At 37.9% G+C, this 23,797-nt stretch overlaps 1 protein-coding gene across 1 annotated transcript in view; it reads right to left on the reverse strand.

The window, feature by feature from the left end:
- TEX11 (testis expressed 11) overlaps positions 1-23,797 on the reverse strand; it is a 375,812-nt gene that overhangs the window by 333,421 nt on the left and 18,594 nt on the right. Inside the window, exons 3-5 of the mRNA XM_068533357.1 lie at positions 18,219-18,340; positions 5,694-5,778; positions 2,584-2,663 (exon numbers count right to left, since the gene is read on the reverse strand). Coding sequence (XP_068389458.1) covers positions 2,584-2,663; positions 5,694-5,778; positions 18,219-18,340 — 287 coding nt within the window. The remainder of the gene's footprint in view (positions 1-2,583; positions 2,664-5,693; positions 5,779-18,218; positions 18,341-23,797) is intronic.

Below are 23,797 nucleotides of genomic sequence, written 5' to 3' on the forward strand. Positions count from 1 at the left end.
GATAAACAATAAAATAAACAAAATAGTTACCAACAGGACAAGGGAGGGAACAGAGTAAAGAGGACAGAGATAGAAGCTAGGCTTCTCTGAATATACTTCCTTTAGATTTGACCTGACTTCAGAACCATGTCAATATTTTACATAATTATAAAACAAAATTCAGGGACCTCCCTGGTGGTGCAGTGGTTAAGAATCCGCCTGGCAATTCAGGGGACACGGGTTTGATCCCTAGTCCGGGAAGAGCCCACATGCCGCAGAGCAACTAAGCCCATGCACCACAACTACTGAGCCCACAAGCCACAACTACTGAAGCCCACGCACCCTAGGGCCCATGTTCCGCAACTACTGAGCCCACGTGCTGCAACTACTGAAGCCCACGTGCCTAGAGCTCGTGCTCCGCAACAAGAGAAGCCACCGCGATGAGAAGTCCAGGCACTGCAACAAGAGTAGCCCCTGCTCACCACAACTAGAGAAAGCCCGGGCGCAGCAACGAAGGCCCAATGCAGCCATAAATAAATAAATAAATAATAAAATAAAACAAAATTCAATCCAAATGGGTAAGTGGGAGCAATCACAAAAATCAAAAGCAAGCAGAAGCAAATAAACCTAACTATGTATCAAGTCGATAGCTTCATCATAGGGAAAGGAATTATTTCAGGTAATTTTAAGATATTTTAATAATATTAAAACAATATTTTGACTGTACATCCCTAGTGAGATATATGTTAAGAACAAAAGTGCAAAAAAATTCCTAAACGTTTTTAGAAATCATTCTTAGTAATAATATCGATATTGCTATATCCTGAAACTGTTATAAAAATACATTTTCTAGGATAAAAGAGGTTATTCATTACTTTAATGTTAGGCACCAAGATTTTTAGCACCAAAGACACACAAATATAAAATCAAGAAGCTAAGTAAAACCCTATAATCCTAAATATCAATTGGAAATATCAGTATGAACTCATTATATACTTTCTCTCTTAAAAAAATATATATGTCATAGCTCTGTCCACTAAAAAGGTCTAGAAACCATAACCAATGCAATAGTGATGAGCATTTGTGACGTCCAGACTGTGGGTTCTAAACAACGTTCTCCACTAAAAGAAAACAGGGCTCCTTAGAGGAATGGCTGATTCCAGGTCTAGGGTAGGAACTATACAAGATAAGCCTGGATATCTTGTCATATGAGAAACCAAATGAAACTATTAAAGACTGCTGAGGTCGTGCCAAAAGGACTCAGAATCACTTAAAGAGGCTCCTTCCAGCCCAAAATAGGACATTGTGCTTCAATAAGAATAATAACTACAGTGGCTTGAAAGTCATTAAATATGTTAAAATCCATGAGTTCACAGTAATACTCTTTTTTTAAAAAACCCACTTAGTCATCATTTAAGGATGTTACAGAACCAACTCATTATTCTGAAAACTGTTAAATAAAGGGGAAGAGTCAGGACTTTCTTATACGATATATACTTCAGAGTAACCAAATAGTTGATAAAAGTTTCTCTCTATTCCAGTTAATAAACAAAATAACTACAGAATTAGAATATGCAGACCCCCACAGAAATAATGGATCTGGGGACAATAATCATCAAAGGACACTAACACAACAGAAAAGAGACAAGTAGTCATTAGTGCCTCCTGATGGAAGTACACCATACCGCCTATGAATTAATTCTTGACAAAAATGAACCTGAATCAGATCAAGCTTCTAAATCTAACTACCAGTTTACAGGAAAAACAGAGGACAAAGTACTACATTAAATAACACCATAAGGATGCAGTTATCAGAATCCAGAATTTAGGTAAACTATAGAACATATTAACAAAATACAAGGTGTGGACTTTAATCCTGATTCTAAAAAACCAACTGGAAAGAAGGGGGGGGGAGGTAAGTGGGAAGGGTTGGGGGAGGGAAGACTGGATATTTGATGATTTTAGAAAAATCTTTATTAAATTTTATCAGGTATGATAATGGGTATTGGGTTTGAACAAAAAAGATATCCGGTCTTTTAGAGACATGTACTGAAATATTTATGGGCAAAATAATGCTTTTTTGGATTTATTTCAAAATAATCCATGGGGCCAGGGGTTTGCTGTTAGAGGAGATACAGAAGAAACAAGAGTGGTCATGAGTTGATGATTACTCTAGCTGAGTGATAGGTAAATAGGGGAATCATACTATCTTTTCTGCTTCATGTGTACATTTGAGCTTTTCAATAAAATATTGTTATAAAACACTAGGAAAAATATTTTCCACTAAAAAAACATACTTGCCTCTAGGGAGCAAGACAGGGGGTAGAAAGGGATGGAGCAGAAAACTATTACTTTTTATTACTTTCCTTACTTTTCATAAATCCTGAATTATAAGTTCAATATTTAGTCCACTGAATCACTGTAATAACAACTACAGTACTGTTGAGACCTTTAATTGTAATAGATATAATTATTATAAAAGTAACATTGCTAGAACTAAAGGATATAACCCCTTTCCAGCTTTACACTAACTTCAACCATCTACACAGGAGTAATGACTCTCTCACTGCATCTGCACTTTCTCCTGATTTAATTAGGACTTACCAAAACTTGTCTTCGAATAACTTCTTCTGAAGCAGCTGAGCCTTCACACATACACTCCAACTTGCAAGCAACATGCCGTACTGCAAAACGGTAATTAGATACCCATAAACACAAAACATTCATTCCCCTTTTATACACACACATAAAGAGAAAAGAGGAGTGAAGTGAAACCACTTTTGTTGTTAAAAATAAGAACTTTAAAGGTCTTTTTAAAAAAATCAATTATCAGTCTATTTATCTCTTGTAAAAATAAAATACAGTGTGTGTGTGTGTGTGAAAAAAAATTAAAAAAATAAAATAAAATCTAACTGGTGGCTAAAAAAAAAGTAAATGACCTGAAAATTACCAAATGAATCATGTGCTTAATGCTTTAGTCAGACAGATATCTAATTTTCAAATTTTAATTTCTGCCTGTCTTAAATCCCAAAGACTCACATGATGCTCTTGTATGTACCATGTTGGCAGCAAAATAATTCTAAGTAGAATTGGAATCTAAAGCTATTCAACATCTGACAAAATTTATGAACATCAGAATGGTTTAAGATTATTCTCCTAAAATGTGAAACTGTCTAAATATATTTTCTGCAGATGAGGTAAAAGTTCTTGAAGCATAACTTAGAAAATACAGATATCTTCATTATACAGTTCATTTACCCTGAAAGTAGGAAAGTTTGAATAATTGTAACCTTTAGTTGTGTGGTTTCTTTCATCATAAAACATACCCAATTTTTTAAAGATGACTTCACATATAACTGAACTAGTTGCCTTGATGTTATTAAATCTCAGCAGCCATTCTACCTATGCTAATACCATTTTTAATTAATATTCCAATGAAAAAGAGAAGATTTGCCCAGCTTAAATTACGGGTAACTGAAGTAGTCAAATTTTTATTAACCATTATAAAATGTAAAATTTATTCACCCCTCAACAAATTTAATTTGTTTCTGGCATTTGTGAATTCTTTATTTTTACTGTTTATTTAGCTTTAACCCATTCCTTCCTAAATCCGCAAGCATAATGTATGCCTGGTATTTTTGCTCTGGAGTCTTACCTTGTCCCTTTCACCTACTGCCTGCCATAACATGGTATGACAACCCTATAAAAGAGTATGTACTCAATAAGTGGGTAGTGAGTCTCCTCTAGAATATTTTGACTGTTACTTGTGGTCTCCTATCCTTGGCTCTTTTTCTTCCCAGTCCTTAACTGGAAGAATTAAGGTTAAAATCTCAGTACTCTGTTCTCTCAACACCATTGGTTCTTAATATTTGGTATGCATGAGAATTCCTGAGAAATTTTTTCAAATTACAGACATGCCCAGGTTTCATCCTAAACCCCCCAAATGAAAACCTCCAATGGTGGAGCCTGGGCATCTGTATTTTAAAAGGCTCCACAGGTGACTCTCATTTATATCAGTATCTAAGAACCACTGCTCTTTATTTTCTCCCTCAGAGAACTCAACAATTCTTGTGGCTTCAACAGTCATCTCCATGTGAATAACCATCAAATCTACAGGCAGCCTGACCTTTCTCACAAGCTCCAGTCTCACATCTCCAACCTTATTGTCACCTCAAATACAACAGGTCTAAAACTAAAGTTTAAGAGTCATTCCTCTACTTCTGCCTTTCCTATTTCTGTTCATTGTTCCATAATTCTTCCCAATAATAATAAATTGTAGTGCATAAATCTTAATGACGTTTTGAACACAACACAATCCAGGCACACTGAATTTGTTTTTGAGACAAAATATCTTCCAATCAACAGATTTTGAGAATAAAACTTTTTAAAATCAGAGGCTTCCTGCACTACACCCTGTTTTCCACTGTATCCTAAAAGTATTATACACATAATAAGCACCCAAATATCTAAGAACTGCTACATGCAGAGTAAGTACATTAGGAAAGGTCCTAGGGCTGCAGCTCCCACTTCATCTACCAAATCCCCACTATTTGACAAGCAGTGAAAAACAGCCAGAGCAATGTTCCTTGATATGCAGAATGGGAGAAGTTTAGAATTAAAGCATTTTAACATCGCACAGTTCACCTGTGTAGTAAGTTTCTCCCACAGATGAATTTCCAACTCTTCCCTCCTCACAACTACAAGATCTAAGGCTTCTAGCAGCAATGATGTCAACATTTATCTGAGAGTTAAAGAGACACAACCGTTCTCTAAACATCCTAATAGAGGAGTGGGCTAAAAAGTAAGTATATTATTGACTATATCAACCACTAATTACCCTATACATACACTGAACTTGTATACAGTTTGGTTTATATTCATAAAGATCAATACTTAATATTAAATTCTATTTGTTGCATACAGACAAAATTCATTTGTCTACAAGCCAAGCACTCCACAGATTCACCTTTTGGTTTGTTGCCTCAATGTATCCTTTATAATGGGACATATTACTTTCCATAAATGCATTAACTGTCCCTATCCTTGTTGGAAATCAGTAACTGTCAGCACACTAGACCCTGCCCATTTAGCTAAAGCACTCAAACTCTGCCAGACAGTAGATCACATTTAATACATCTAAGCAGCTGAATATGGTTTTGGGGTTTTGTTTTGTTGTTGTTATCCTTGTTTGCTCTGACAAAAAACTTCTATAATTTTTCTCAGTAACTCAGTCCAATGTTCTTTAACCCACCTCATGAAGAAACTATTCTTTATAGACTTTTTAATCTGAATTCCTCACATAGCAACATTTTTCATTATTTTACTAATGGAGAGGAGAAACTACTATTTGATGGTTCTTCAGAATCCTGAAGATTCTATCATCTCTTCTCCAAGGAAATAATCCGTGTCCTTTGAAATTTTTCAAGTTCTCATTTTCCCGCCTCATTTTTAATCATCTCTGTTGTTCACCACCAGACTATTTCTTGCAGTTAACGCTTTTAAATTTCTATTAATAAGGAGCTAAGCTCTGCAAAACCACAAAACCAAGGCAGGGTTTGCTTGAGAAACCACTGCTTATGGGTTGTTTTGTTTAGTTTTCTTTTAACAAATCTGCATCTAAGAACAGGTCAAAATATTATTTAAACTGCAGGAACACAATCTAATGTATAATAAAGAATACTCCTCATAACATGAGTCACAAAACATATACGTACCTTTAGCGATCTGCTCTTCACTTAAACCCAGAGCTGTTTTCTTGGTAACTGCCCAGTTCCACAGGTTTACTGCCATTTCTTCAAGCTGTACAACAGAAACATTTTCTTAGCCACTTAAAATACTGTCCACCTCCAATGGTATTTTCTTTCGTGCATGTTTCACGTTTATGTGACTATTGTGAGTCATTTACAGGTCCTCCATAATCTAGTCCCATTTTAACTTTTCTCCCAAAAACTTACCCACAGAGTAATTATCTTATTGTCCCATGAACACAACTTGTTCATTCCTGTGTACCTTTATTCATACTGTTGGCTTCATCTGATATACCTCCTCCCATGATCTTTATGTAACTCAAATCCAAATTGACCCTCACCAAGAACATACATGATGTTTTCAGCAACCATTACAGTCTTCATTGGTCTCTCTCTTCTTTGAATTCCTATATTAATTAAGTTTTACATAACTGAGCAATTAACTATGCTACTGTGTATGATTTATTCTTTGTTTTTATTGTTACTCTTATTTCCCAACTAGACTCCTTGAAATCAAAGATCATATCTCACTCAATTTATGTAGCACTTATACTACCTGCCAAAGTGCTAAATACAGAATACATATTAAAATAATAAGATTTGTTGTTTTATTATGTTCTGTTCTAGGGACTATGGGGGCAAAGATTCTAGTAGCTTCTTCTGGTTTTATCTATCAGGTGGAACATAGTCAACTGGATGGAAAAATAAATCAAGCTCATAGTATCTCAAGAATAAAATTTGCAGCAGATTGGTTTCTGGCAAGAGAGCTCTGAAGGCAATAGTTGTTCTTGGGTGCTACTATTGCCTCAGACCAATATGCCATAGCTCTGGCCTAAGTCTCCCGGTGTGCTATATTGACTATGATAGAAGCTATATACGATTATCTTATCATAATCATATTGGTAGTAATACGACTAAGAGGAGTAACTGGAAAAAAATTTTAAACTCAGTTTGTGTACAATAACGGTGCACAATTGTATTTTAGTTTATTTCCTCAAGACCACTTTTTCCCCCTACAATTCCACATTTCCCTGATGAGCTTCCCTTTAAATGGATTATTTATTTAGCATGGCCATCATTTCACTACTATTCTGCAGCTAATTATCATGCTCATCTCCATCTCTCTCACACAGTATCCCAATGCCACAGCTGACCTCATGATGACTTTCACATGAAATATTATTTGATTTGTTTCATCAAAAGCACATGGAGTTAATATCTGACTTAAAATTTCCCAGAGGAACAAATGGTATTTAGGTAGAAAAATAAACATGCAGAGGAAAACAGCTTAAAGCTGCCATTTTGGGTATTTTGGAAAGCAATTTGACAATATGTAAAAAGAGCCAAAAAATGTTCATACCTTTCTTTTTTAACATTTTTATTGGAACATAATTGCTTTACAACGGTGTGTTAGTTTCTGCTTTATAACAAAGTGAATCAGTTATACATATACATATGTGCCGATATCTCTTCCCACTTGCATCTCCCTCCCTCCCACCCTCCCTATCCCACCCTTCTAGCTGGTCACATAGCACCGAGCTGATCTCCCTGTGCTATGTGACTGCTTCTCACTAGCTATCTATTTTACATTTGGTAGTGTACATATGTCCACATATACACTACCACTCTCTCACTTTGTCCCAGCTTACCCTCCCCCCTCCCCGTGTCCTCAAGTCCATTCTCTAGTGGGTCTGTGTCTTTATTCCCATCTTGCCCCTAGGTTCTTTTTTTTTCTTTTAATATATTTATTTATTTATTTTTGGTTGCGTTAGGTCTTCGTTGCTGCTCACGGGCTTTCTCTAGTTGCGGCGAGCAGGGACTACTCTTCGTTGCGGTGCGTGGGCTTCTCATGTTGCAGAGGACGGGCTCTAGGCATGTGGGCTTCAGTAGTTGTGGCACGCGGGCTCAGTAGTTGTGGCGCACGGGCTTAGCTGCTCCGCGGCATGCAGGATCTTCCTGGACCAGGGCTCGAACCCGTGTCCCCTGCATTGGCAGGCAGACTCTCAACCACTGCGCCAGCAGGGAAGCCACAACTCTTTTTGAATCATAGTTTTCTCAGGGTATATGCCCAGTAGTTGGATTGCTGGGTTGTATGGTAGTTCTATTTGTAGTTTTTTAAGGAACCTCCATACTGTTCTCCATAGTGGCTGTATCAATTTACATTCCCACCAACAGTGCAAGAAGGTTCCCCTTTCTCCACACCCTCTCCAGCATTTATTGTTTGTAGATTTTTGGATGATGGCCATTCTGACCGGTGTGAGATGATATCACATTGCAGTTTCCTGTTTTTGTTTTTTTAATTAATTTATTTATTTGTTTTTGGTTTTTTTGGCTCTGTTGGGTCTTTGTTCTGTGTGCGGGCTTTCTCTACTTGCAGCGGGTGGTGTGCGGGCTTCTCATTATCGTGGCTTCGCTTGTTGCAGAGCATGGGCTCTTGAGCGCAGTCTCAGTAGTTGTGGCACACGGCCTTAGTTGCTCCGCGGCATGTGGGAATCTTCCCGGGCCAGGGATCAAACCTGTGTCCCCTGCATTGGCAGGCAGATTCCCACCCACTGCGCCACAAGGGAAGCCCCGCATTGTAGTTTTGATTTGCATTTCTCTAATGATTAATGATGTTAAGCATTCTTTCATGTGTTTGTTGGCAATCTATACATCTTCTTTGGAGAAATGTCTATTTAGGTCTTCTGCCCATTTTTGGATTGGGTTGTTTGTTTTTTTGATATTGAGCTGCATGAGCTGCTTGTAAATTGTGGAGATTAATCCTTTGCCAGTTGCTTCATTTGCAAATATTTTCTCCCATTCTCAGGGTTGTCTTTTCGTCTTGTTTATGGTTTCCTTTGCATGCAAAAGCTTTTAAGTTTCATTAGGTCCCCTTTGTTTACTTTTGCTTTCATTTCCATTGCTCTAGGAGCTGGGTCATAAAGGACCTTGCTGTGATTTATGTCATAGAGGGTTCTGCCTATGTTTTCCTCTAAGAGTTTGATAGTGTCTGGCCTTACATTTAGGTCTTTAATCCATTTTGAGTTTATTTTTGTGTATGGTGTTAGGAAGTTTTCTAATTTCATCCTTTTACATGTAGCTGTCCAGTCTTCCCAGCACCACTTACTGAAGAGGCTGTCTTTTCTCCACTGTAAATGCTTGCCTCTTTTACCAAAGATAAGGTGACCATATGTTCGTGGGTTTACCTCTGGGCTTTCTATCCTGTTCCATCGATCTATATTTCTGTTTTTGTACCAGTGCCATGTCATCTTGATTACTGTAGCTTTAGTATAGTCTGAAGTCAGGGGGCCTGATTCCTCCAGCTCCGTTTTTCTTTCTCAAGATTGCTTTGGCTATCCTGGGTCTTTTGTGTTTCCCTACAAATTGTGAAATTTTTTGTTCTAGTTCTGTGAAAAATGCCATTGGTAGTTTGATATGGATTGCATTGAATCTGTAGATTGTTTTGGGTAGTAGAGTCATTTTCACATTGTTGATTCTTCCAATCCAAGAACATGGTATATCTCTCCATCGATTTGTATCATCTTTAATTTCTTTCATCAGTGTCTTATAATTTTCTGCATACAGGTCTTTTGTCTCCTTAGGTAGGTTTACTCCTAGCTATTTTATTCTTTTTCTTGCAATGGTAAACAGGAGTGTTTTCTTAATTTCACTTTCAGATATTTCACCATTAGTGTATAGGAATGCAAGAGATTTCTGTGCATTAATTTTGTATCCTGCTACTTTACCAAATTCATTGACTAGCTCTAGTAGTTTTCTGGTAGCATCTTTACGGTTCTCTATGTATAGTATCATATCATCTGCAAACAGTGACAGCTTTACTTCTTCTTTTCTGATTTGGATTCCTTTTATTTCTTTTTCTTCTCTGATTGCTGTGGCTAAAACTTCCAAAACTATGTTGAATAATAGTGGTGAGAGTGGGCAACCTTGTCTTCTTCCTGATCTTACTGGAAATGGTTTCAGTTTTTCACCATTGAGGACAATGTTGGCTGTGTGTTTGTCATATATGGCCTTTATTATGCTGAGGTAAGTTCCCTCTATGCCTACTTTCTGGAGGGTTTTTATCATAAATGGGTGTTGAATTTTGTCGAAAGCTTTCTCTGCATCTATTGAGATGACCATATGGTTTTCCTCCCTCAATTTGTTAGTATGGTGTATCACACTGATTGATTTGCGTATATTGAAGAATCCTTGCATTCCTGGGATAAAACCCACTTGATCATGGTGTATGATTCTTTTAATGTGCTGTTGGATTCTGTTTGCTAGTATTTTGTTGAGGATATTTACATCTATGTTCATCAGTGATATTGGCCGGTAGTTTTCTTTTTTTGTGACGTCTTTGTCTGGTTTTGGTATCAGGGTGATGGTGGCCTCGTAGAATGAGCTTGGGAGTGTTCCTCCCTCTGCTATATTTTGGAAGTGTTTGAGAAGCATAGGTGTTAGCTCTTCCCTAAATGTCTGATAGAATTCGCCTGTGAAGACATCTGGTCCTGGACTTTTATTTGTTGGAAGATTTTTAATCACAGTTTCAATTTCAGTGCTTGTGATGTTCATATCTTTTGACACAGTAATTGCTTTTCTGAGACTCTGTCCTTTGGAAATAATCCAAAATATGAAGGGGATCACCTCTGCACTGAATAGTGTTCCACACATCATTATTTACAATAGTGAAAAATTATTTCACTATTGAACAACATAAGTGTCCATTAATTAAGAAATACACAGATGAAATATGCTAAATCCACTAGAAGGAATATTATTCAGCCATTTAAAATAGGGGTCACATTGGCACAAAAACAGACATAGAGATCAATGGAACACAATAGAGAGCCCAGAAATAAACCCATGTACCTATAGTCAATTAATCTATGACAAAGACAAAGGAAGCAAGAATATACAATTGGGAAAAGACAGTCTCTTCAGCAACTGGTATTGGGAAAGCTGGACAGCCACATGTAAATCCATGAAGTTAGAACACTCCCTCATACCATGTATAGAAATAAACTCAAAATGTCTTAAATACTTAAATATAAGACATGACACCATAAAACTCCTAGAAGAGAACATAGGCAAAACATTCTCAGACATAAATCATAGCAGTATCTTCTTAGATCTGTCTCCCAAGGCAAAAGAAATAAAAGCAAAAACAAACAAATTAGGGACTTCCCTGGTGGCCCAGTGGTTAAGAATCCGCCTGCCAATGAAGGGGACACGGGTTCGAGCCCTGGTCTGGGAAGATACCACATGCCGCGGAGCAACTAAGCCCATGTGCCACAACTATTGAGCCTGCTCTCTAGAGCCCGTGTGCCACATCTATTGAAGCCCACATGCCTAGAGCCCATGCTCCGCAACAAGAGAAGCCACTGCAATGAGAAGCACAGGCACCACAACAAAGAGTAGCCCCCACTCGCCGCAACTAGAGAAGGCCCGCATGCAGCAGTGAAGACCCAACGCAATCAAAAATAAATTAATTAATTAATTTTAAAAAATTTTAAAAATAAACAAATGGGACGTAATTAAACTTAAAAGTTTTTCCACAGCAAAAAAAAAAAAAAAAAATCAACAAAATGAAAAGACAACCTAAAGAACGGGAAAAAATATGTGCAAATCATGGAACCGATAAGGGCTTAATTGCCAAAATATACAAATAGCTCATAAAACTCAATATCAAAAAAACAACCCAATCAAAAATTGGGCACACAGGGAGATCAGCTCCGTGCTTTGTGACCACCTAGAGGGGTGGGATAGGGAGGGTGGGAGGGAGGGAGACGCAAGAGGGAAGAGATATGGGGACATATGTATATGTATAACTCATTCACTTTGTTATAAAGCAGAAACTAATACACCATTGTAAAGCAATTATACTCCAATAAAGATGTTAAAAAATATATAAATAAATAAAATAAAATAAAATAAAAAATAAAACTTTTTTTAAAAATAAAATAAATTGGGAAGAAAACCTAAATAGACATTTCTCCAAAGAAAACATACAGATGGCCAACAGGCACATGAAAAGATGCTCAACATCACTATTAGATAAATGCAAATCAAAACTACAATGAGGTATCATCTCATACAAGTCAGAATGGCAACTACAAATTATCAGAAAGTCTACAAATAATAAATACTAAAGATAGTGTGGAGAAAACTGTTGGTGGGAATGTAAATTGATACAGCCACTATGGAGAACAGTATGGAAGTTCCTTAAAAAAACAAAAATAGAGTTACCATATGATCCAGCAATGTCACTCCTGGGCATATATCCAGAGAAGACAAAAAACTCTAATTCGAAAAGATACATATACCCCAATTCTCATAGCAGTGCTATTTACAATAGCCAAGACAGGGAGGCAACCTAAATGTCTATCAACAGATGAACGGATAAAGAATATGTGGTGTGTGTGTGTGTGTGTGTGTGTGTGTGTGTGTGTGTGTGTGTGTGTGTATGTGTACATACATACATACACAATGGAATGTTACTCAGCCATAAAAAAGAATGAGGGAGTTCCCTGGTGGCCTAGTGGTTAGGACTCCAGGCTTTCACTACCATGGCCTGGGTTCAATCCCTGGTCAGGGAGCAGAGATCTCACAAGCCATGCAGCATGGCCAAAGAGAAAAAAAAAAAGAATGAAATAATGCCATGTGCATAATGTGAAGTTAAGTCAGACAGAGAAAGACAAATATCATATGATATCACCTATTTGTGGAATCTAAAAAAAAATGATACAAATGAACTTATTTACAAAAGAGAAACAGACTCACAGACATAGAAAACAAACTTATGGGACTTCCCTGGTGGCCCAGTGGGTAAGACTCTGTGCTCCCAATAAAGGCGGCCTGGGTTCAATTCCTGGTTAGGGAACTAGATCCTGCATGTGCACCACAACTAAGAAGTCCACATGCCACAACTAAGAAGTCTGCATGCCGCAACTAGATCCCACATGCTGCAGCCAAGATCCCAAGTGCTGCAACCAAGACCCGGCACAGCCAAAATAAATAAACAAATAAATATTAAAAAAAAAAAGAAAACAAACTTATGGTTACACAAGGTGAAAGGTGGGGGAGGGATAAATTAGGAGTTTGGGATTAACAGATACACACTACTATATATAAAACAGGTAAACAAGGACCAACTGTATAGCTCGGGAAACTATATTCAGTGTATCGTAATAACCTACAATGGAAAAGAATCTGAAAAAGAACATATATCTGAATCACTTTGCTGTACACCTGAAACTAACACAATATTATAAATCGACTATACTTCAACAAAATTCTTTTTAATTTTAAAAATATGACATTGCAAAAAAAAGAAAGGGTAAGATTAATTCTGACTATAAACACTGCATATTCACAAAATGCAGATTTATTCAGCTAATATATACTGAGCACCTAATATGTGGCAAGACTTCTGCTAGGTTTATATAAATGTGTAATGATAAACACAATAAATATATGCAGCAAACAGAAGTAAATAATATGAAGATTAGGCTTTCTAGAAAGAAAAATTCAAGGCACTTCTACAACCAAACAGACCTTCTTGCAAAATAAGACCAGACTCTTACTCTGAACCTCATAATGTCTTTTCACTAACAACTTAACAGAGTAAAAAGAGGTTATAATCTAAAAAGAGACTTTTTTTTTAACATCTTTATTGGAGTATAATTGCTTTAAAGTGGTGTTAGTTTCTGCTTTATAACAAAGTGAATCAGTTATACATATACATATGTCCCCATATCTCTTCCCTCTTGCCTCTCCCTCCCTCCCACCCTCCCTATCCCACCCCTCTAGATGGTCACAAAGCATCGAGCTGATCTCCCTGTGCTATGCGGCTGCTTCCCACTAGCTATCTATTTTACGTTTGGTAGTGTATATATGCCCATGCCACTCTCTCACTTTGTCACAGCTTACCCTTCCCCCTCCCCATATCCTCAAGTCCATTCTCTAGTAGGTCTGCGTCTTTATTCCCGTCTCGCCCCTAGGTTCTTCATGACCATTTTTTTTTAGATTCCATATATATGTGTTAGCATACAGTATTTGTTTTTCTCTTTCTGACTTACTTCACTCTGTATGACAGACTCTAGGGTCCATCCACCTCACTACAAACAACTCAATTTCGTTTCTTTTTATGGCTGAGTAATATTCCATTGTATATATGTACCACATCTTCCTTATCCATTCATCTCTTGATGGACACTTAGGTTGCTTCCATGTCCTGGCTATTGTAAATAGAGCTGCAATGAACATTGTGGTACATGGCTCTTTCTGAATTATGGTTTCCTCAGGGTATATGCCCAGTACTGGGATTGCTGGGTCATATGGTAGTTCTATTTTTAGTTTTTTAAGGAACCTCCATACTGTTCTCCATAGTGGCTGTATCAATTTACATTCCCACCAACAGCGCAAGAGGCTTCCCTTTCCTCCACACCCTCTCCAGCATTTATTGTTTGTAGATTTTTTGCTGATGGCCATTCTGACTGGTGTGAGATAGTATCTCATTGTAGTTTTGATTTGCATTTCTCTAATGATTAATGATGTTGAGCATTCTAAAAAGAGACTTTTATGTAAAAAAATATACTAACAACTTTAGAAGTAATTAACAAATTTAACAAGGTTGTAGGATACAAGATCAATACATGAAAAACAATTACATTAGCAATGAATAATCTGAAAATTAAATTACGAAAACAATACATCTACAGTAACATCAAAAGAAATAAAACATGTAGAAAATTTAACAAAAAAGTACAAAACTTATACTCCAAACTAAAAACGTTGAAAAAATTAAACAATAAATGGAAAGACATACCATTTTATGGCTTAGAACACTTAATACTGTTAAGTTGGCAATACTCCCCAAATTGATCTATGGATTCATGCACTACCCATCAAAATTCCAGCTGTCTTCTTTGCAGAAATTGGCAAGCAGATCCTAAATTTCATATAGAAATTCAAGGGACCCCAGAATAGTCAAAAGAATCTTGAAAGAGAAGAACAAAGTTAAAGGACTCACATTTCCAATTTCAAAACTTTCTACAAAGCTACAATAATCAGGAGAGTGTAGTACTGGCATAAGGACAGACATACAGATCAATGGAATAGACCTGAGAATCCAGAAATAAACCCTCATATTTATGGTCAATTGATTTTTGACAAGGATACTAACACAAATTTAATGGGGAAAGAACAGTCAACAAACATACTGGGACAGCTTGATATCCACATGCAAAAGAACGAATTTGGATCCCTTCCTCATACGATATGCAAAAGTAAACTCAAAATGGATCATAAACCTAAAGGTAAGAACTAAAACTATAAAACTCTCAGAAGAAAACGTAACAGTAAGTCTTCACGACCTTGGGTTAGGAAAAGCCTCCTTAGATATGACACCAAAAGTATAAACAATAAAAGAAAGACTTGATAAGTTAGACTTCATCAAAATTTTAAACTTTTTTGCTTCAGAGGATACAATCAAGAAAGTGAAAAGATAACTCACAGAATGGGAGAAAATATTTTTCAAGTCACGTATCTGATAAGTGACTTGTATCTGGAATATATAAAGAACTCCTACTACTCATAATAAAAAGACAACTCAATTTAAAAATTGGCAAAGGACCTTAATAGCTATTTCTCCAAAGAAAATATGCAAATGACCAATAAGCACATGAGAAGATGCTCAGCATCATCAGCCATCAGGGAAACAAATTAACCACAATGAGATACCACCACACACCCATTAGGATGACTACTATCCAAAAACAGAAATAACAAGTGTTGGTAAGGATGTAGAGAAATTGGAACCCTCGTGCACTACTGATGGGAATTTAAAATGGTGCAGAAAAAAAAAAAAATGGTGCAGCCACTATGGTAAACAGTATGGCAGTTCCTCAGAAAAAAAAAAAAAATAGAATTACCATATGATCCAGCAATTCCACTTCTGGGTATATACCCAAAAGAATTGAAAGCAGGGACTTGAACAGATACTTTTATACCCATGTTCATAGCTGCATTATTCACAAAAGCCAAAAGGTGGAAGCAGTTCAAGTATCTATGGACTGATGTATAGATAAACAAAATGTGGTATGTACACATAAAGGAATATTATGAAGCCTTAAAAAGGACAGAAATTCTGGGGGAGGGGATAAAAAGAAGGCAGAAATTCTGACACATACTACACCATGGATAAATCTGAGGACATTATACTGAGTGAAATATGCCAGTCACAAGGCGATAAATACTGTATGATTCCACTTATATGAAGTACCAAGAGTAGTCAAACTTACAGAGATAGAAAGTAGAATGGTGGCTGCCAGGGTCTGGGGGAAAGGGAGAATGGGGAGTTGTTGTTTAATAGGTATAGAATTTCAGTTTTACAAGATCAAAAGAGTTCTGGAGATTGGTTGCACAACGATGTGAATGTACTCAATACTACTGAATTTTACATTTAAAAATAGTTAAGATGGTAAATTTTACATTATGTATACTTTACCACAATTAAAAATAAAACAAACACAATGAGATACTACTTCACACTCACTAGGATGGCTATAATCAAAAAGCTAATAATAAGTATTGGTGATGATGTGGAAAAATTGGGTCACTGATATGCTGCCGGTGGGAATGTAAAATGGTACAGTAACTTTGGAAAACAATCTGGCAGTTCCTCAGAAGTTAAACAGAGTTACCATATGACCAGCAATGTCACTCCTAGGTATATACCTAAGAGAAATAAAAACATAAAAACCTGTACATGAATGTTCATAGCAGCATTATTCATAGTAGCCAAAAGGTGTAAACAACCCAAATGTTCATCAACAGATGAATGGATATACAAAACATGATATGTCCAAAGAATGGAATATTATCAGCCATAAAAGGTAATGAAGTACATGGGACTTCCCTGGTGGCGCAGTGGTTAAGAATCTGCCTGCCAATGCAGGGGACACGGGTTTGAGCCCTGGTCTGGGAAGATCCCACATGCCTCAGAGCAACTAATCCCATGCGCCACAACTACTGAGCCTGTGCTCTAGACCCCACGAGCCACAACTACTGAGCCCACGTGCCACAACTACTGAAGCCTGCATGCCTAGAACCCGTGCTTCACAACTAGAGAAGCCACCACAATGAGAAGCCTTCACACCGCAACAAAGAGTAGCCCCCGCTCGCCGCAACTAGAGAAAGCCCACGCACATCAATGAAGACCCAATGCAGCCAATCAATCAATAAATAAATAAATAAACTCAAGCTTTCAAATGGAAATTAGAATTTAAAAAAAAAGTAATGAAGTACAGATACATGCTACAACATGGAAGAACCTTGAAAACATTATGCTAAGTGACAGAAGTCAGTCCCAAAAGACCACGTATTGTATGATTCCATTTATATAACATGTCCAGGATAGGCAAATCCATAGAGATGGAAAGTAGATTAGAGGTTGCCTAGAGCTGGAGGAGAGAGGAGGAAATGGAGAGTGTCTGTGAATGGGTGCAAGGTTTCTTTCAGAGGTGATGAAAATGTTCTAAACTTAACTGTGGTGATGTGTGCACAACTCTGTGAAATACTAAAAATCATTGAATTGTACACTTGAAATGGGTAAATTATATGGCATATGAATTATATAAATAAAGTTATATATATAAAGTTATATATATATGAGACATAATTACAACAAACTTTATTCTCACCTTTCCATATGTGCAATCACCAAAATGGAAGGATCTGCCCAAGGTAAACATTCCCAAAAGTATTTCAGAACCTCAAGGCAATTTCAAAATTAAGTGACAGACCTCCAATTAAACACTAGAAAAAAACCCCAAATAAAGCAACACTGAAGGCTTATAGTCAACTGAGTTCCCCACTACCAGGTACCACGTAGTTTCTTACTTTGCTGCAGAAGGAAGGAAAAGAGAACTATTATTATTTTTTTTATTTATTTATTTTATTTATTGGCTGTGTTGGGTCTTCATTGCTGCGCACAGGCTTTCTCTAGTTGCAGCGAGCAGGGGCTACTCTTCGTTGCGGTGTGCAGGCTTCTCATCATAGTGGCTTCTCTTATTGTGGCGCACGGGCGTAGTCGCTCCGTGGCATGTGGGATCTTCCAGGACCAGGGCTCGAACCCATGTCCCCTGCGTTGGCAGGCAGATTCTTAACCACTGCGCCACCAGGGAAGCCCGAGAACTATTACTAAGCAACTAACTACTATGCACCCAGGACCTTAAATATGTTATTTTGTTTACTATTCACAACAACACTGGGAGGTGGGTTTTATTATGCTCCTTTTAAGAGATGAGAAAACTGAAGCCTAGACAGATTAAATAGTACATATTAAATTTGAGACATATTTTTCCATTGGTTTCTAAAACACTATTTTCCCTACATGTGCCATTAGGCTTGATTTCCATGTATTTAGATTTCATGTTAATCATGAAGTCTATTTTTTTACTTATACATTAATTAAAACAGTGAATCATCAAAACTTATAAACAAAATACCAACCTCAGAGTCCTGTATTTCAGCCATAGACTCGCTGTTGATAATTGCTATGTCCGCGAAGAGTCTATCAATTGCCTCACGTACCATAAATGAACTGTCTTCTACAATCAGGTATTCAACAATTTCTGAAATAACAATAAACGATAAAAGTGCTGTGAACTATCACCATTGGCTGAAAGTAGCAAATCATTCTGAAATCTGTTCCTAGACCTTTTGTCAAATGAATACAGCATGGAGAAACTTCAATACTCCTTAGAGTAAAACCAAACTGGAGACAAAGTTTATTTTAGCTAAAGGCAAAGTATAATTTTCAAATAAAATTTGTATTTCCTGGGAGTCACTTGTTTATACCTTAATCATCATTACTCATTCTCAAAGTAAAATGCATTGACTTCACAAATAGTCATGTTATTATAGGTCATCTTAAAACTACAGAAAAGACATTAACAATGTCTTCAAAACTACAAAATGTAGAAATTCTGAAGGGAGACTTAGATACATGCCCTGTAAAACTAAAATACTTATTAATACTTTAAAGCATTAGACAGACATACGCTGAAGTCCTGACCTTACTTTGTGAGAAAAAAATGACATGCTCAATTAGCAACAACATTAGCCAGTTATTGAATCTGTACAAATGATGTCACCATTTTCTAAATAGTCTTAAGCTCCAGACCCGATATAGCTGAATCTTATTAGGCCATAGAATTCCTTAAAACCCAAACATGATGTAGAACCATAATTGATGCCTTTCATATTATCAAAATTGAGGTTTTTCCAAACTCGTGTAACAGAGGTCTCCATAACCTACATGTCTCTAATTTCCTGCAACATTTCTGAGCATTAACTAGCAAGAATGTTGTTACTATTCATAACAATAACATAAGAGCACCTTCTGGAAGATTTTTAATCTGCTACAATAAACAGATTTTTAACCTGCTACAACGAACAATAAATCTGCTAAATGAAAAATTTTCAGTACTTCCCTGGTGGCACAGTAGTTAAGAATCCGCCTACCAATGCAGGGGGTACAGGTTCGAGCCCTGATCCAGGAAGATCCAACATTCTGCGGAAGCAAATAAGCCTGTGCGCCTCAACTACTGAGCCTGCACTCCGGAGCCCGTGAGCCACAACTACTGAGCCCGCGTGCCTAGAGCCCATGCTCTGCAACAAGAGAAGCCACCACAATGAGAAACCCGCACACCACAACAAAGAGAAGCCCCCACTCGCCGCAACTAGAGAAAGCCCGCGTGCAGCAACAAAGACCGAACGCAGCCAAAAGTAAATAAACAAATAAATAAATTTTTTTAAAAAAGAGAAGTTTTCAGTTAAATATCAGAAAATAGATTCACACAGAGACTTCACAAAGCAACTTATTTTCAAATACACTCAAACATTTTTTAAAGCTCATAGACTCTTTAGTACCTACTGCATGATCAGAGATATTAGGGAAAATATACCATACATATTTCATATGCCTCAAGTAATGATACATATGAAAAGAAAAACCTCTAGCTTCCTTACTCCCATAAATTAGTTAATAGAAAGACTAATATTAAATATCTTGATTCTTCTAAGATTAGGTAAGCATTAGGCTGAGAAGTATATATATTATAGCCCTTGCTCAAAATATTGATAACAGAATTAGGAAAGTTTAGAATGGGAGAAAATATTTGTATATCATATATCTGATAAGGGCTTAATATCCAAAATATATAAAGAAACCATACAACTTAATAACAAAAGAAAATCCAATTTAAAAATGTCTGAATAGACACTTTTCCAAAGAAAACACAGTGAAGGCCAACACGTACATGAAAAAAAAAGATGTTCAACATCATTAATCATCAAGGAAATGCAAATCAAAACCATAATGAGATATCACCTCACACCTGTTAGAATGGCCATCATAAAAAGACAAGCAATAACAAGTGTTGGCAGGGATGTGGAGAAAAGGGAACCCTCAACACTGTTTGTGGAAATGTAAATTGGTGCAGCCACTATGGAAAACAGTAGGGAGGTTCCTCAAAAAATTAAAAATAGAACTACCATATGATCCAGCAATTGCACTTCTGGATATTTATCTGAAGAAAATGAAAACACTAACTTGAAAAGACCTGTGCAACCCCATGTTCATTGCAGCATTATTTACAATAACCAAGATGTGGAAAGAACCTAAGTCTCCATCGATGAATTGATTTAAAAAATGTGGTAAATATATACAATAAAATGTTATTCAGCCATAAAAAAGAATGAAATCTTGTCATCTGAAACATGGATGGACCTTAAAGGCGTTATACTAAGTGAAATAAGTCACACAGAGAAAGACAAATACCGTATGATCTCACTTACATGTGGAATCATTTAAAAAAAAAAAAGGCTCATAGATACAAGAAACAGACTGGTGGTTGCCAGAAGCCAGAAGTGGAGGGGGGGCCAAATGGGTAAAGGAAGTCAAAAGGTACAAACTTCCAGTTATAAAATAAATAGGTCATAGGGATGTAATATACAGCATGCCAACTATAGTTATTACTATACTGTATATTTTTAAATTGTTAAGAGTAAATCTTGGGAGGAGCTTCAAGATGGCGGAGGAGACTGAAGCTCAGACAGAATGCCCTAAAACCAACACACTGAGTAAATAATACTTAAATAAGAAGGCTACTAGAGGAGACCTTCAAGATGGCAGAGGAGTAAGACGTGGAGATCACCTTCCTCCCCACAAATACATCAGAAATACATCTACAAGTGGAACAACTCCTACAGAACACCTACTGAATGCTGGCAGAAGACCTCAGACTTCCCAAAAGGCAAAAAACTCCCCACGTACCTGGGTAGGGCAAAAATTAAAAAAAAAAAAAACAGAGACAAAAGAATAGGGATGGGACTTGGACCTCTGGGAGGGAGCTGCGAAGAAGGAAAGGTTTCCACACACTAGGAAGCCCCTTCACAGGCGGAGACTATGGGTGGTGGAGGGGGAAGCTTCGGAGCCACGGAGGAGAGTGTAGCAACAGGGGTGCGGAGGGCAAAGTGGAGAGATTCCCGCACAGGGGATCGGCGCCGACCAGCACTCACCAGCCCGAGAGGCTTGTCTGCTCACCCGCCGGGGCGGGCGGGGTCTGGGAGCTGAGGCTCGGGCTTCGAAGGTTGGATCCCAGGGAGAGGACTGGGGTTGGCTGCGTGAAAACAGCCTGAAGGGGGCTAGTGCGCCACAGCTAGCCGGGAGGGAGTCCAGGAAAGAGTCTGGAGCTGCTGAAGAGGCAAGAGACATTTTCTTGCCCCTTTGTTTCCTGGTGTGCCAGGAGAGACGATTCAGAGCATGCATAAAGGAGCTCCAGAGAAGGGCACGAGACGCTAAGGCTGCTGCTGCAGCCACCAAGAAGCCAGTGTGCAAGCACAGGTCACTATCCACACCTCCCTTCCCGGGAGCCTGTGCAGCCCGCCACTGCCAGGGTCCCGTGATCCAGGGACAACATCCCCGGGAGAACACACAGCGCGCCTCAGGCTGGTGCAACGTCACGCTGGGCTCTGCCACGGAAGGCTCGCCCTGCACTCCGTACCCCTCCCTCCCCCAGGCTTGAGTGATCCAGAGCACCCGAATCAGCTGCTCCTTTAACCCCATCCTGTCTGAGCAAAGAACAGATGCCCTCAGGCAACCTACACACAGAGGCGGGTCCAACTCCAAAGCTGAACCCCAGGAGCTGTGCGAACAAAGAAGAGAAAGGTAAATTTCTCCCAGCAGCCTCAAGAGCAGCGGATTAAATCTCCACAATCAACTTGATGTACCCTGCATCTGCAAAATACCTGAATAGACAACAAATCATCCTAAATTGAGGAGGTGGACTTTGGGAGCAACAATATATATATATTTTTTCCCTTTTTCTCTTTATGTGAGTGTGTATGTGTGTGCTTCTGTGTGTGATTTTCTCTGTATAGCTTTGCTTTTACCATCTGTCCTAGGGTTCTGTCTCTCCGTGTTTTTTGTTCTTGTTGTTTTTTACTATAGTTTTTAGCACTTATTATCATTGGTAGATTTGTTTTTTGGTTTGGTTTGGGTGCTCTCTGCTTTCTTTCTTTCTTTTATTACTTAAAAAAATTTTGTTTTAAATTATTTTTATTTTTTATTTTAATAACTTTATTTTATTTTATTTTATTTTATCTTCTCCTTTCTTTCCTTTTTTTCTTCCTTTTATTCTGAGCCGTGTGGATAACAGGCTCTTGGTGCTCCAGCCAGGCGTCAGGGCTGTGCCTCTGAGGTGGGAGAGCCAAGTTCAGAACACTGGTCCACAAGAGACCTCCCAGCTCCACGTAATATCAAACAGCGAAAATCTCCCAGAGACCTCCATCTCATCGCCAAGACCGAGCTCCACTCAATGACCAGCAAGCTACAGTGCTGGACACCCTATGCCAAACAACTAGCAAGACAGGAACACAACCCCACCCATTAGCAGAGAGTCTGCCTAAAATCATAATAAAGCCACAGACACCCCAAAACAAACCACCAGACGTGGACCTGCCCACCAGAAAGAAGAGATCCAGCCTCATTCACCAGAACACGGGCACTAGTCCCCTCCACCAGGAAGCCAACACAACCCACGGAACCAACCTTAGCCACTGGGGGCAGACACCAAAAACAACGGGAACGACGAACCTGCAGCCTGCGAAAAGGAGACCCCAAACACAGTAAGTTAAGCAAAATGAGAAGACAGAGAAACACACAGCAGATGAAGGAGCAAGGCAAACACCCACCAGACCTAACAAATGAAGAGGAAATAGGCAGTCTACCTGAAAAAGAATTCAGAATGATAGTAAAGATGATCCAAAATCTAAGAAATAGAATGGAGAAAATACAAGAAACGTTTAACAAGGACCTAGAAAAACTAAAGAGCAAACAAACAGTGATGAACAACACAATAAATGAAATTAAAAATTCTCTAGAAGGGATCAATAGCAGAATAACTGAGTCAGAAGAACGGATAAGTGACCTGGGAGATAAAATAGTGGAAATAACTAGTGCAGAGCAGAATAAAGAAAAAAGAATGAAAAGAATTGAGGACAGTTTCAGAGACCTCTGGGACAATATTAAACACAGCAACATTCGAATTATAGTGGTCGCAGAAGAAGAAAACAAAAAGAAAAGGACTGAGAAAATATTTCGAGAGATTATAGTTGAAAACTTCCCTAATATGGGAAAGGAAATAGTTAATCAAGTCCAGGAAGCACAGAGAGTCCCATACAGGATAAATCCAAGGAGAAACACGCCAAGACACATACTAATCAAACTATCAAAATTTAAATACAAAGAAAAAAATTAAAAGCAGCAAGGGAAAAACAGCAAATAACATACAAGGAAATCCCCATAAGGTTGACAGATGATCTTTCAGCAGAAACTCTGCAAGCCAAAAGGGAGTGGCAGGACATATTTAAAGAGATGAAGGAGAAAAACCAACAACCAAGATTACTCTACCCAGCAAAGGATCTCATTCAGATTTGATGGAGAAATTGAAACCTTTACAGACAAGCCAAAGCTAAGAGAATTCAGCACCACCAAACCAGCTTTACAACAAATGCTAAAGGAACTT

Source organism: Eschrichtius robustus, chromosome X, assembly GCF_028021215.1.
Source record: "Eschrichtius robustus isolate mEscRob2 chromosome X, mEscRob2.pri, whole genome shotgun sequence".
Taxonomy (NCBI): Eukaryota; Metazoa; Chordata; class Mammalia; order Artiodactyla; family Eschrichtiidae; genus Eschrichtius; species Eschrichtius robustus.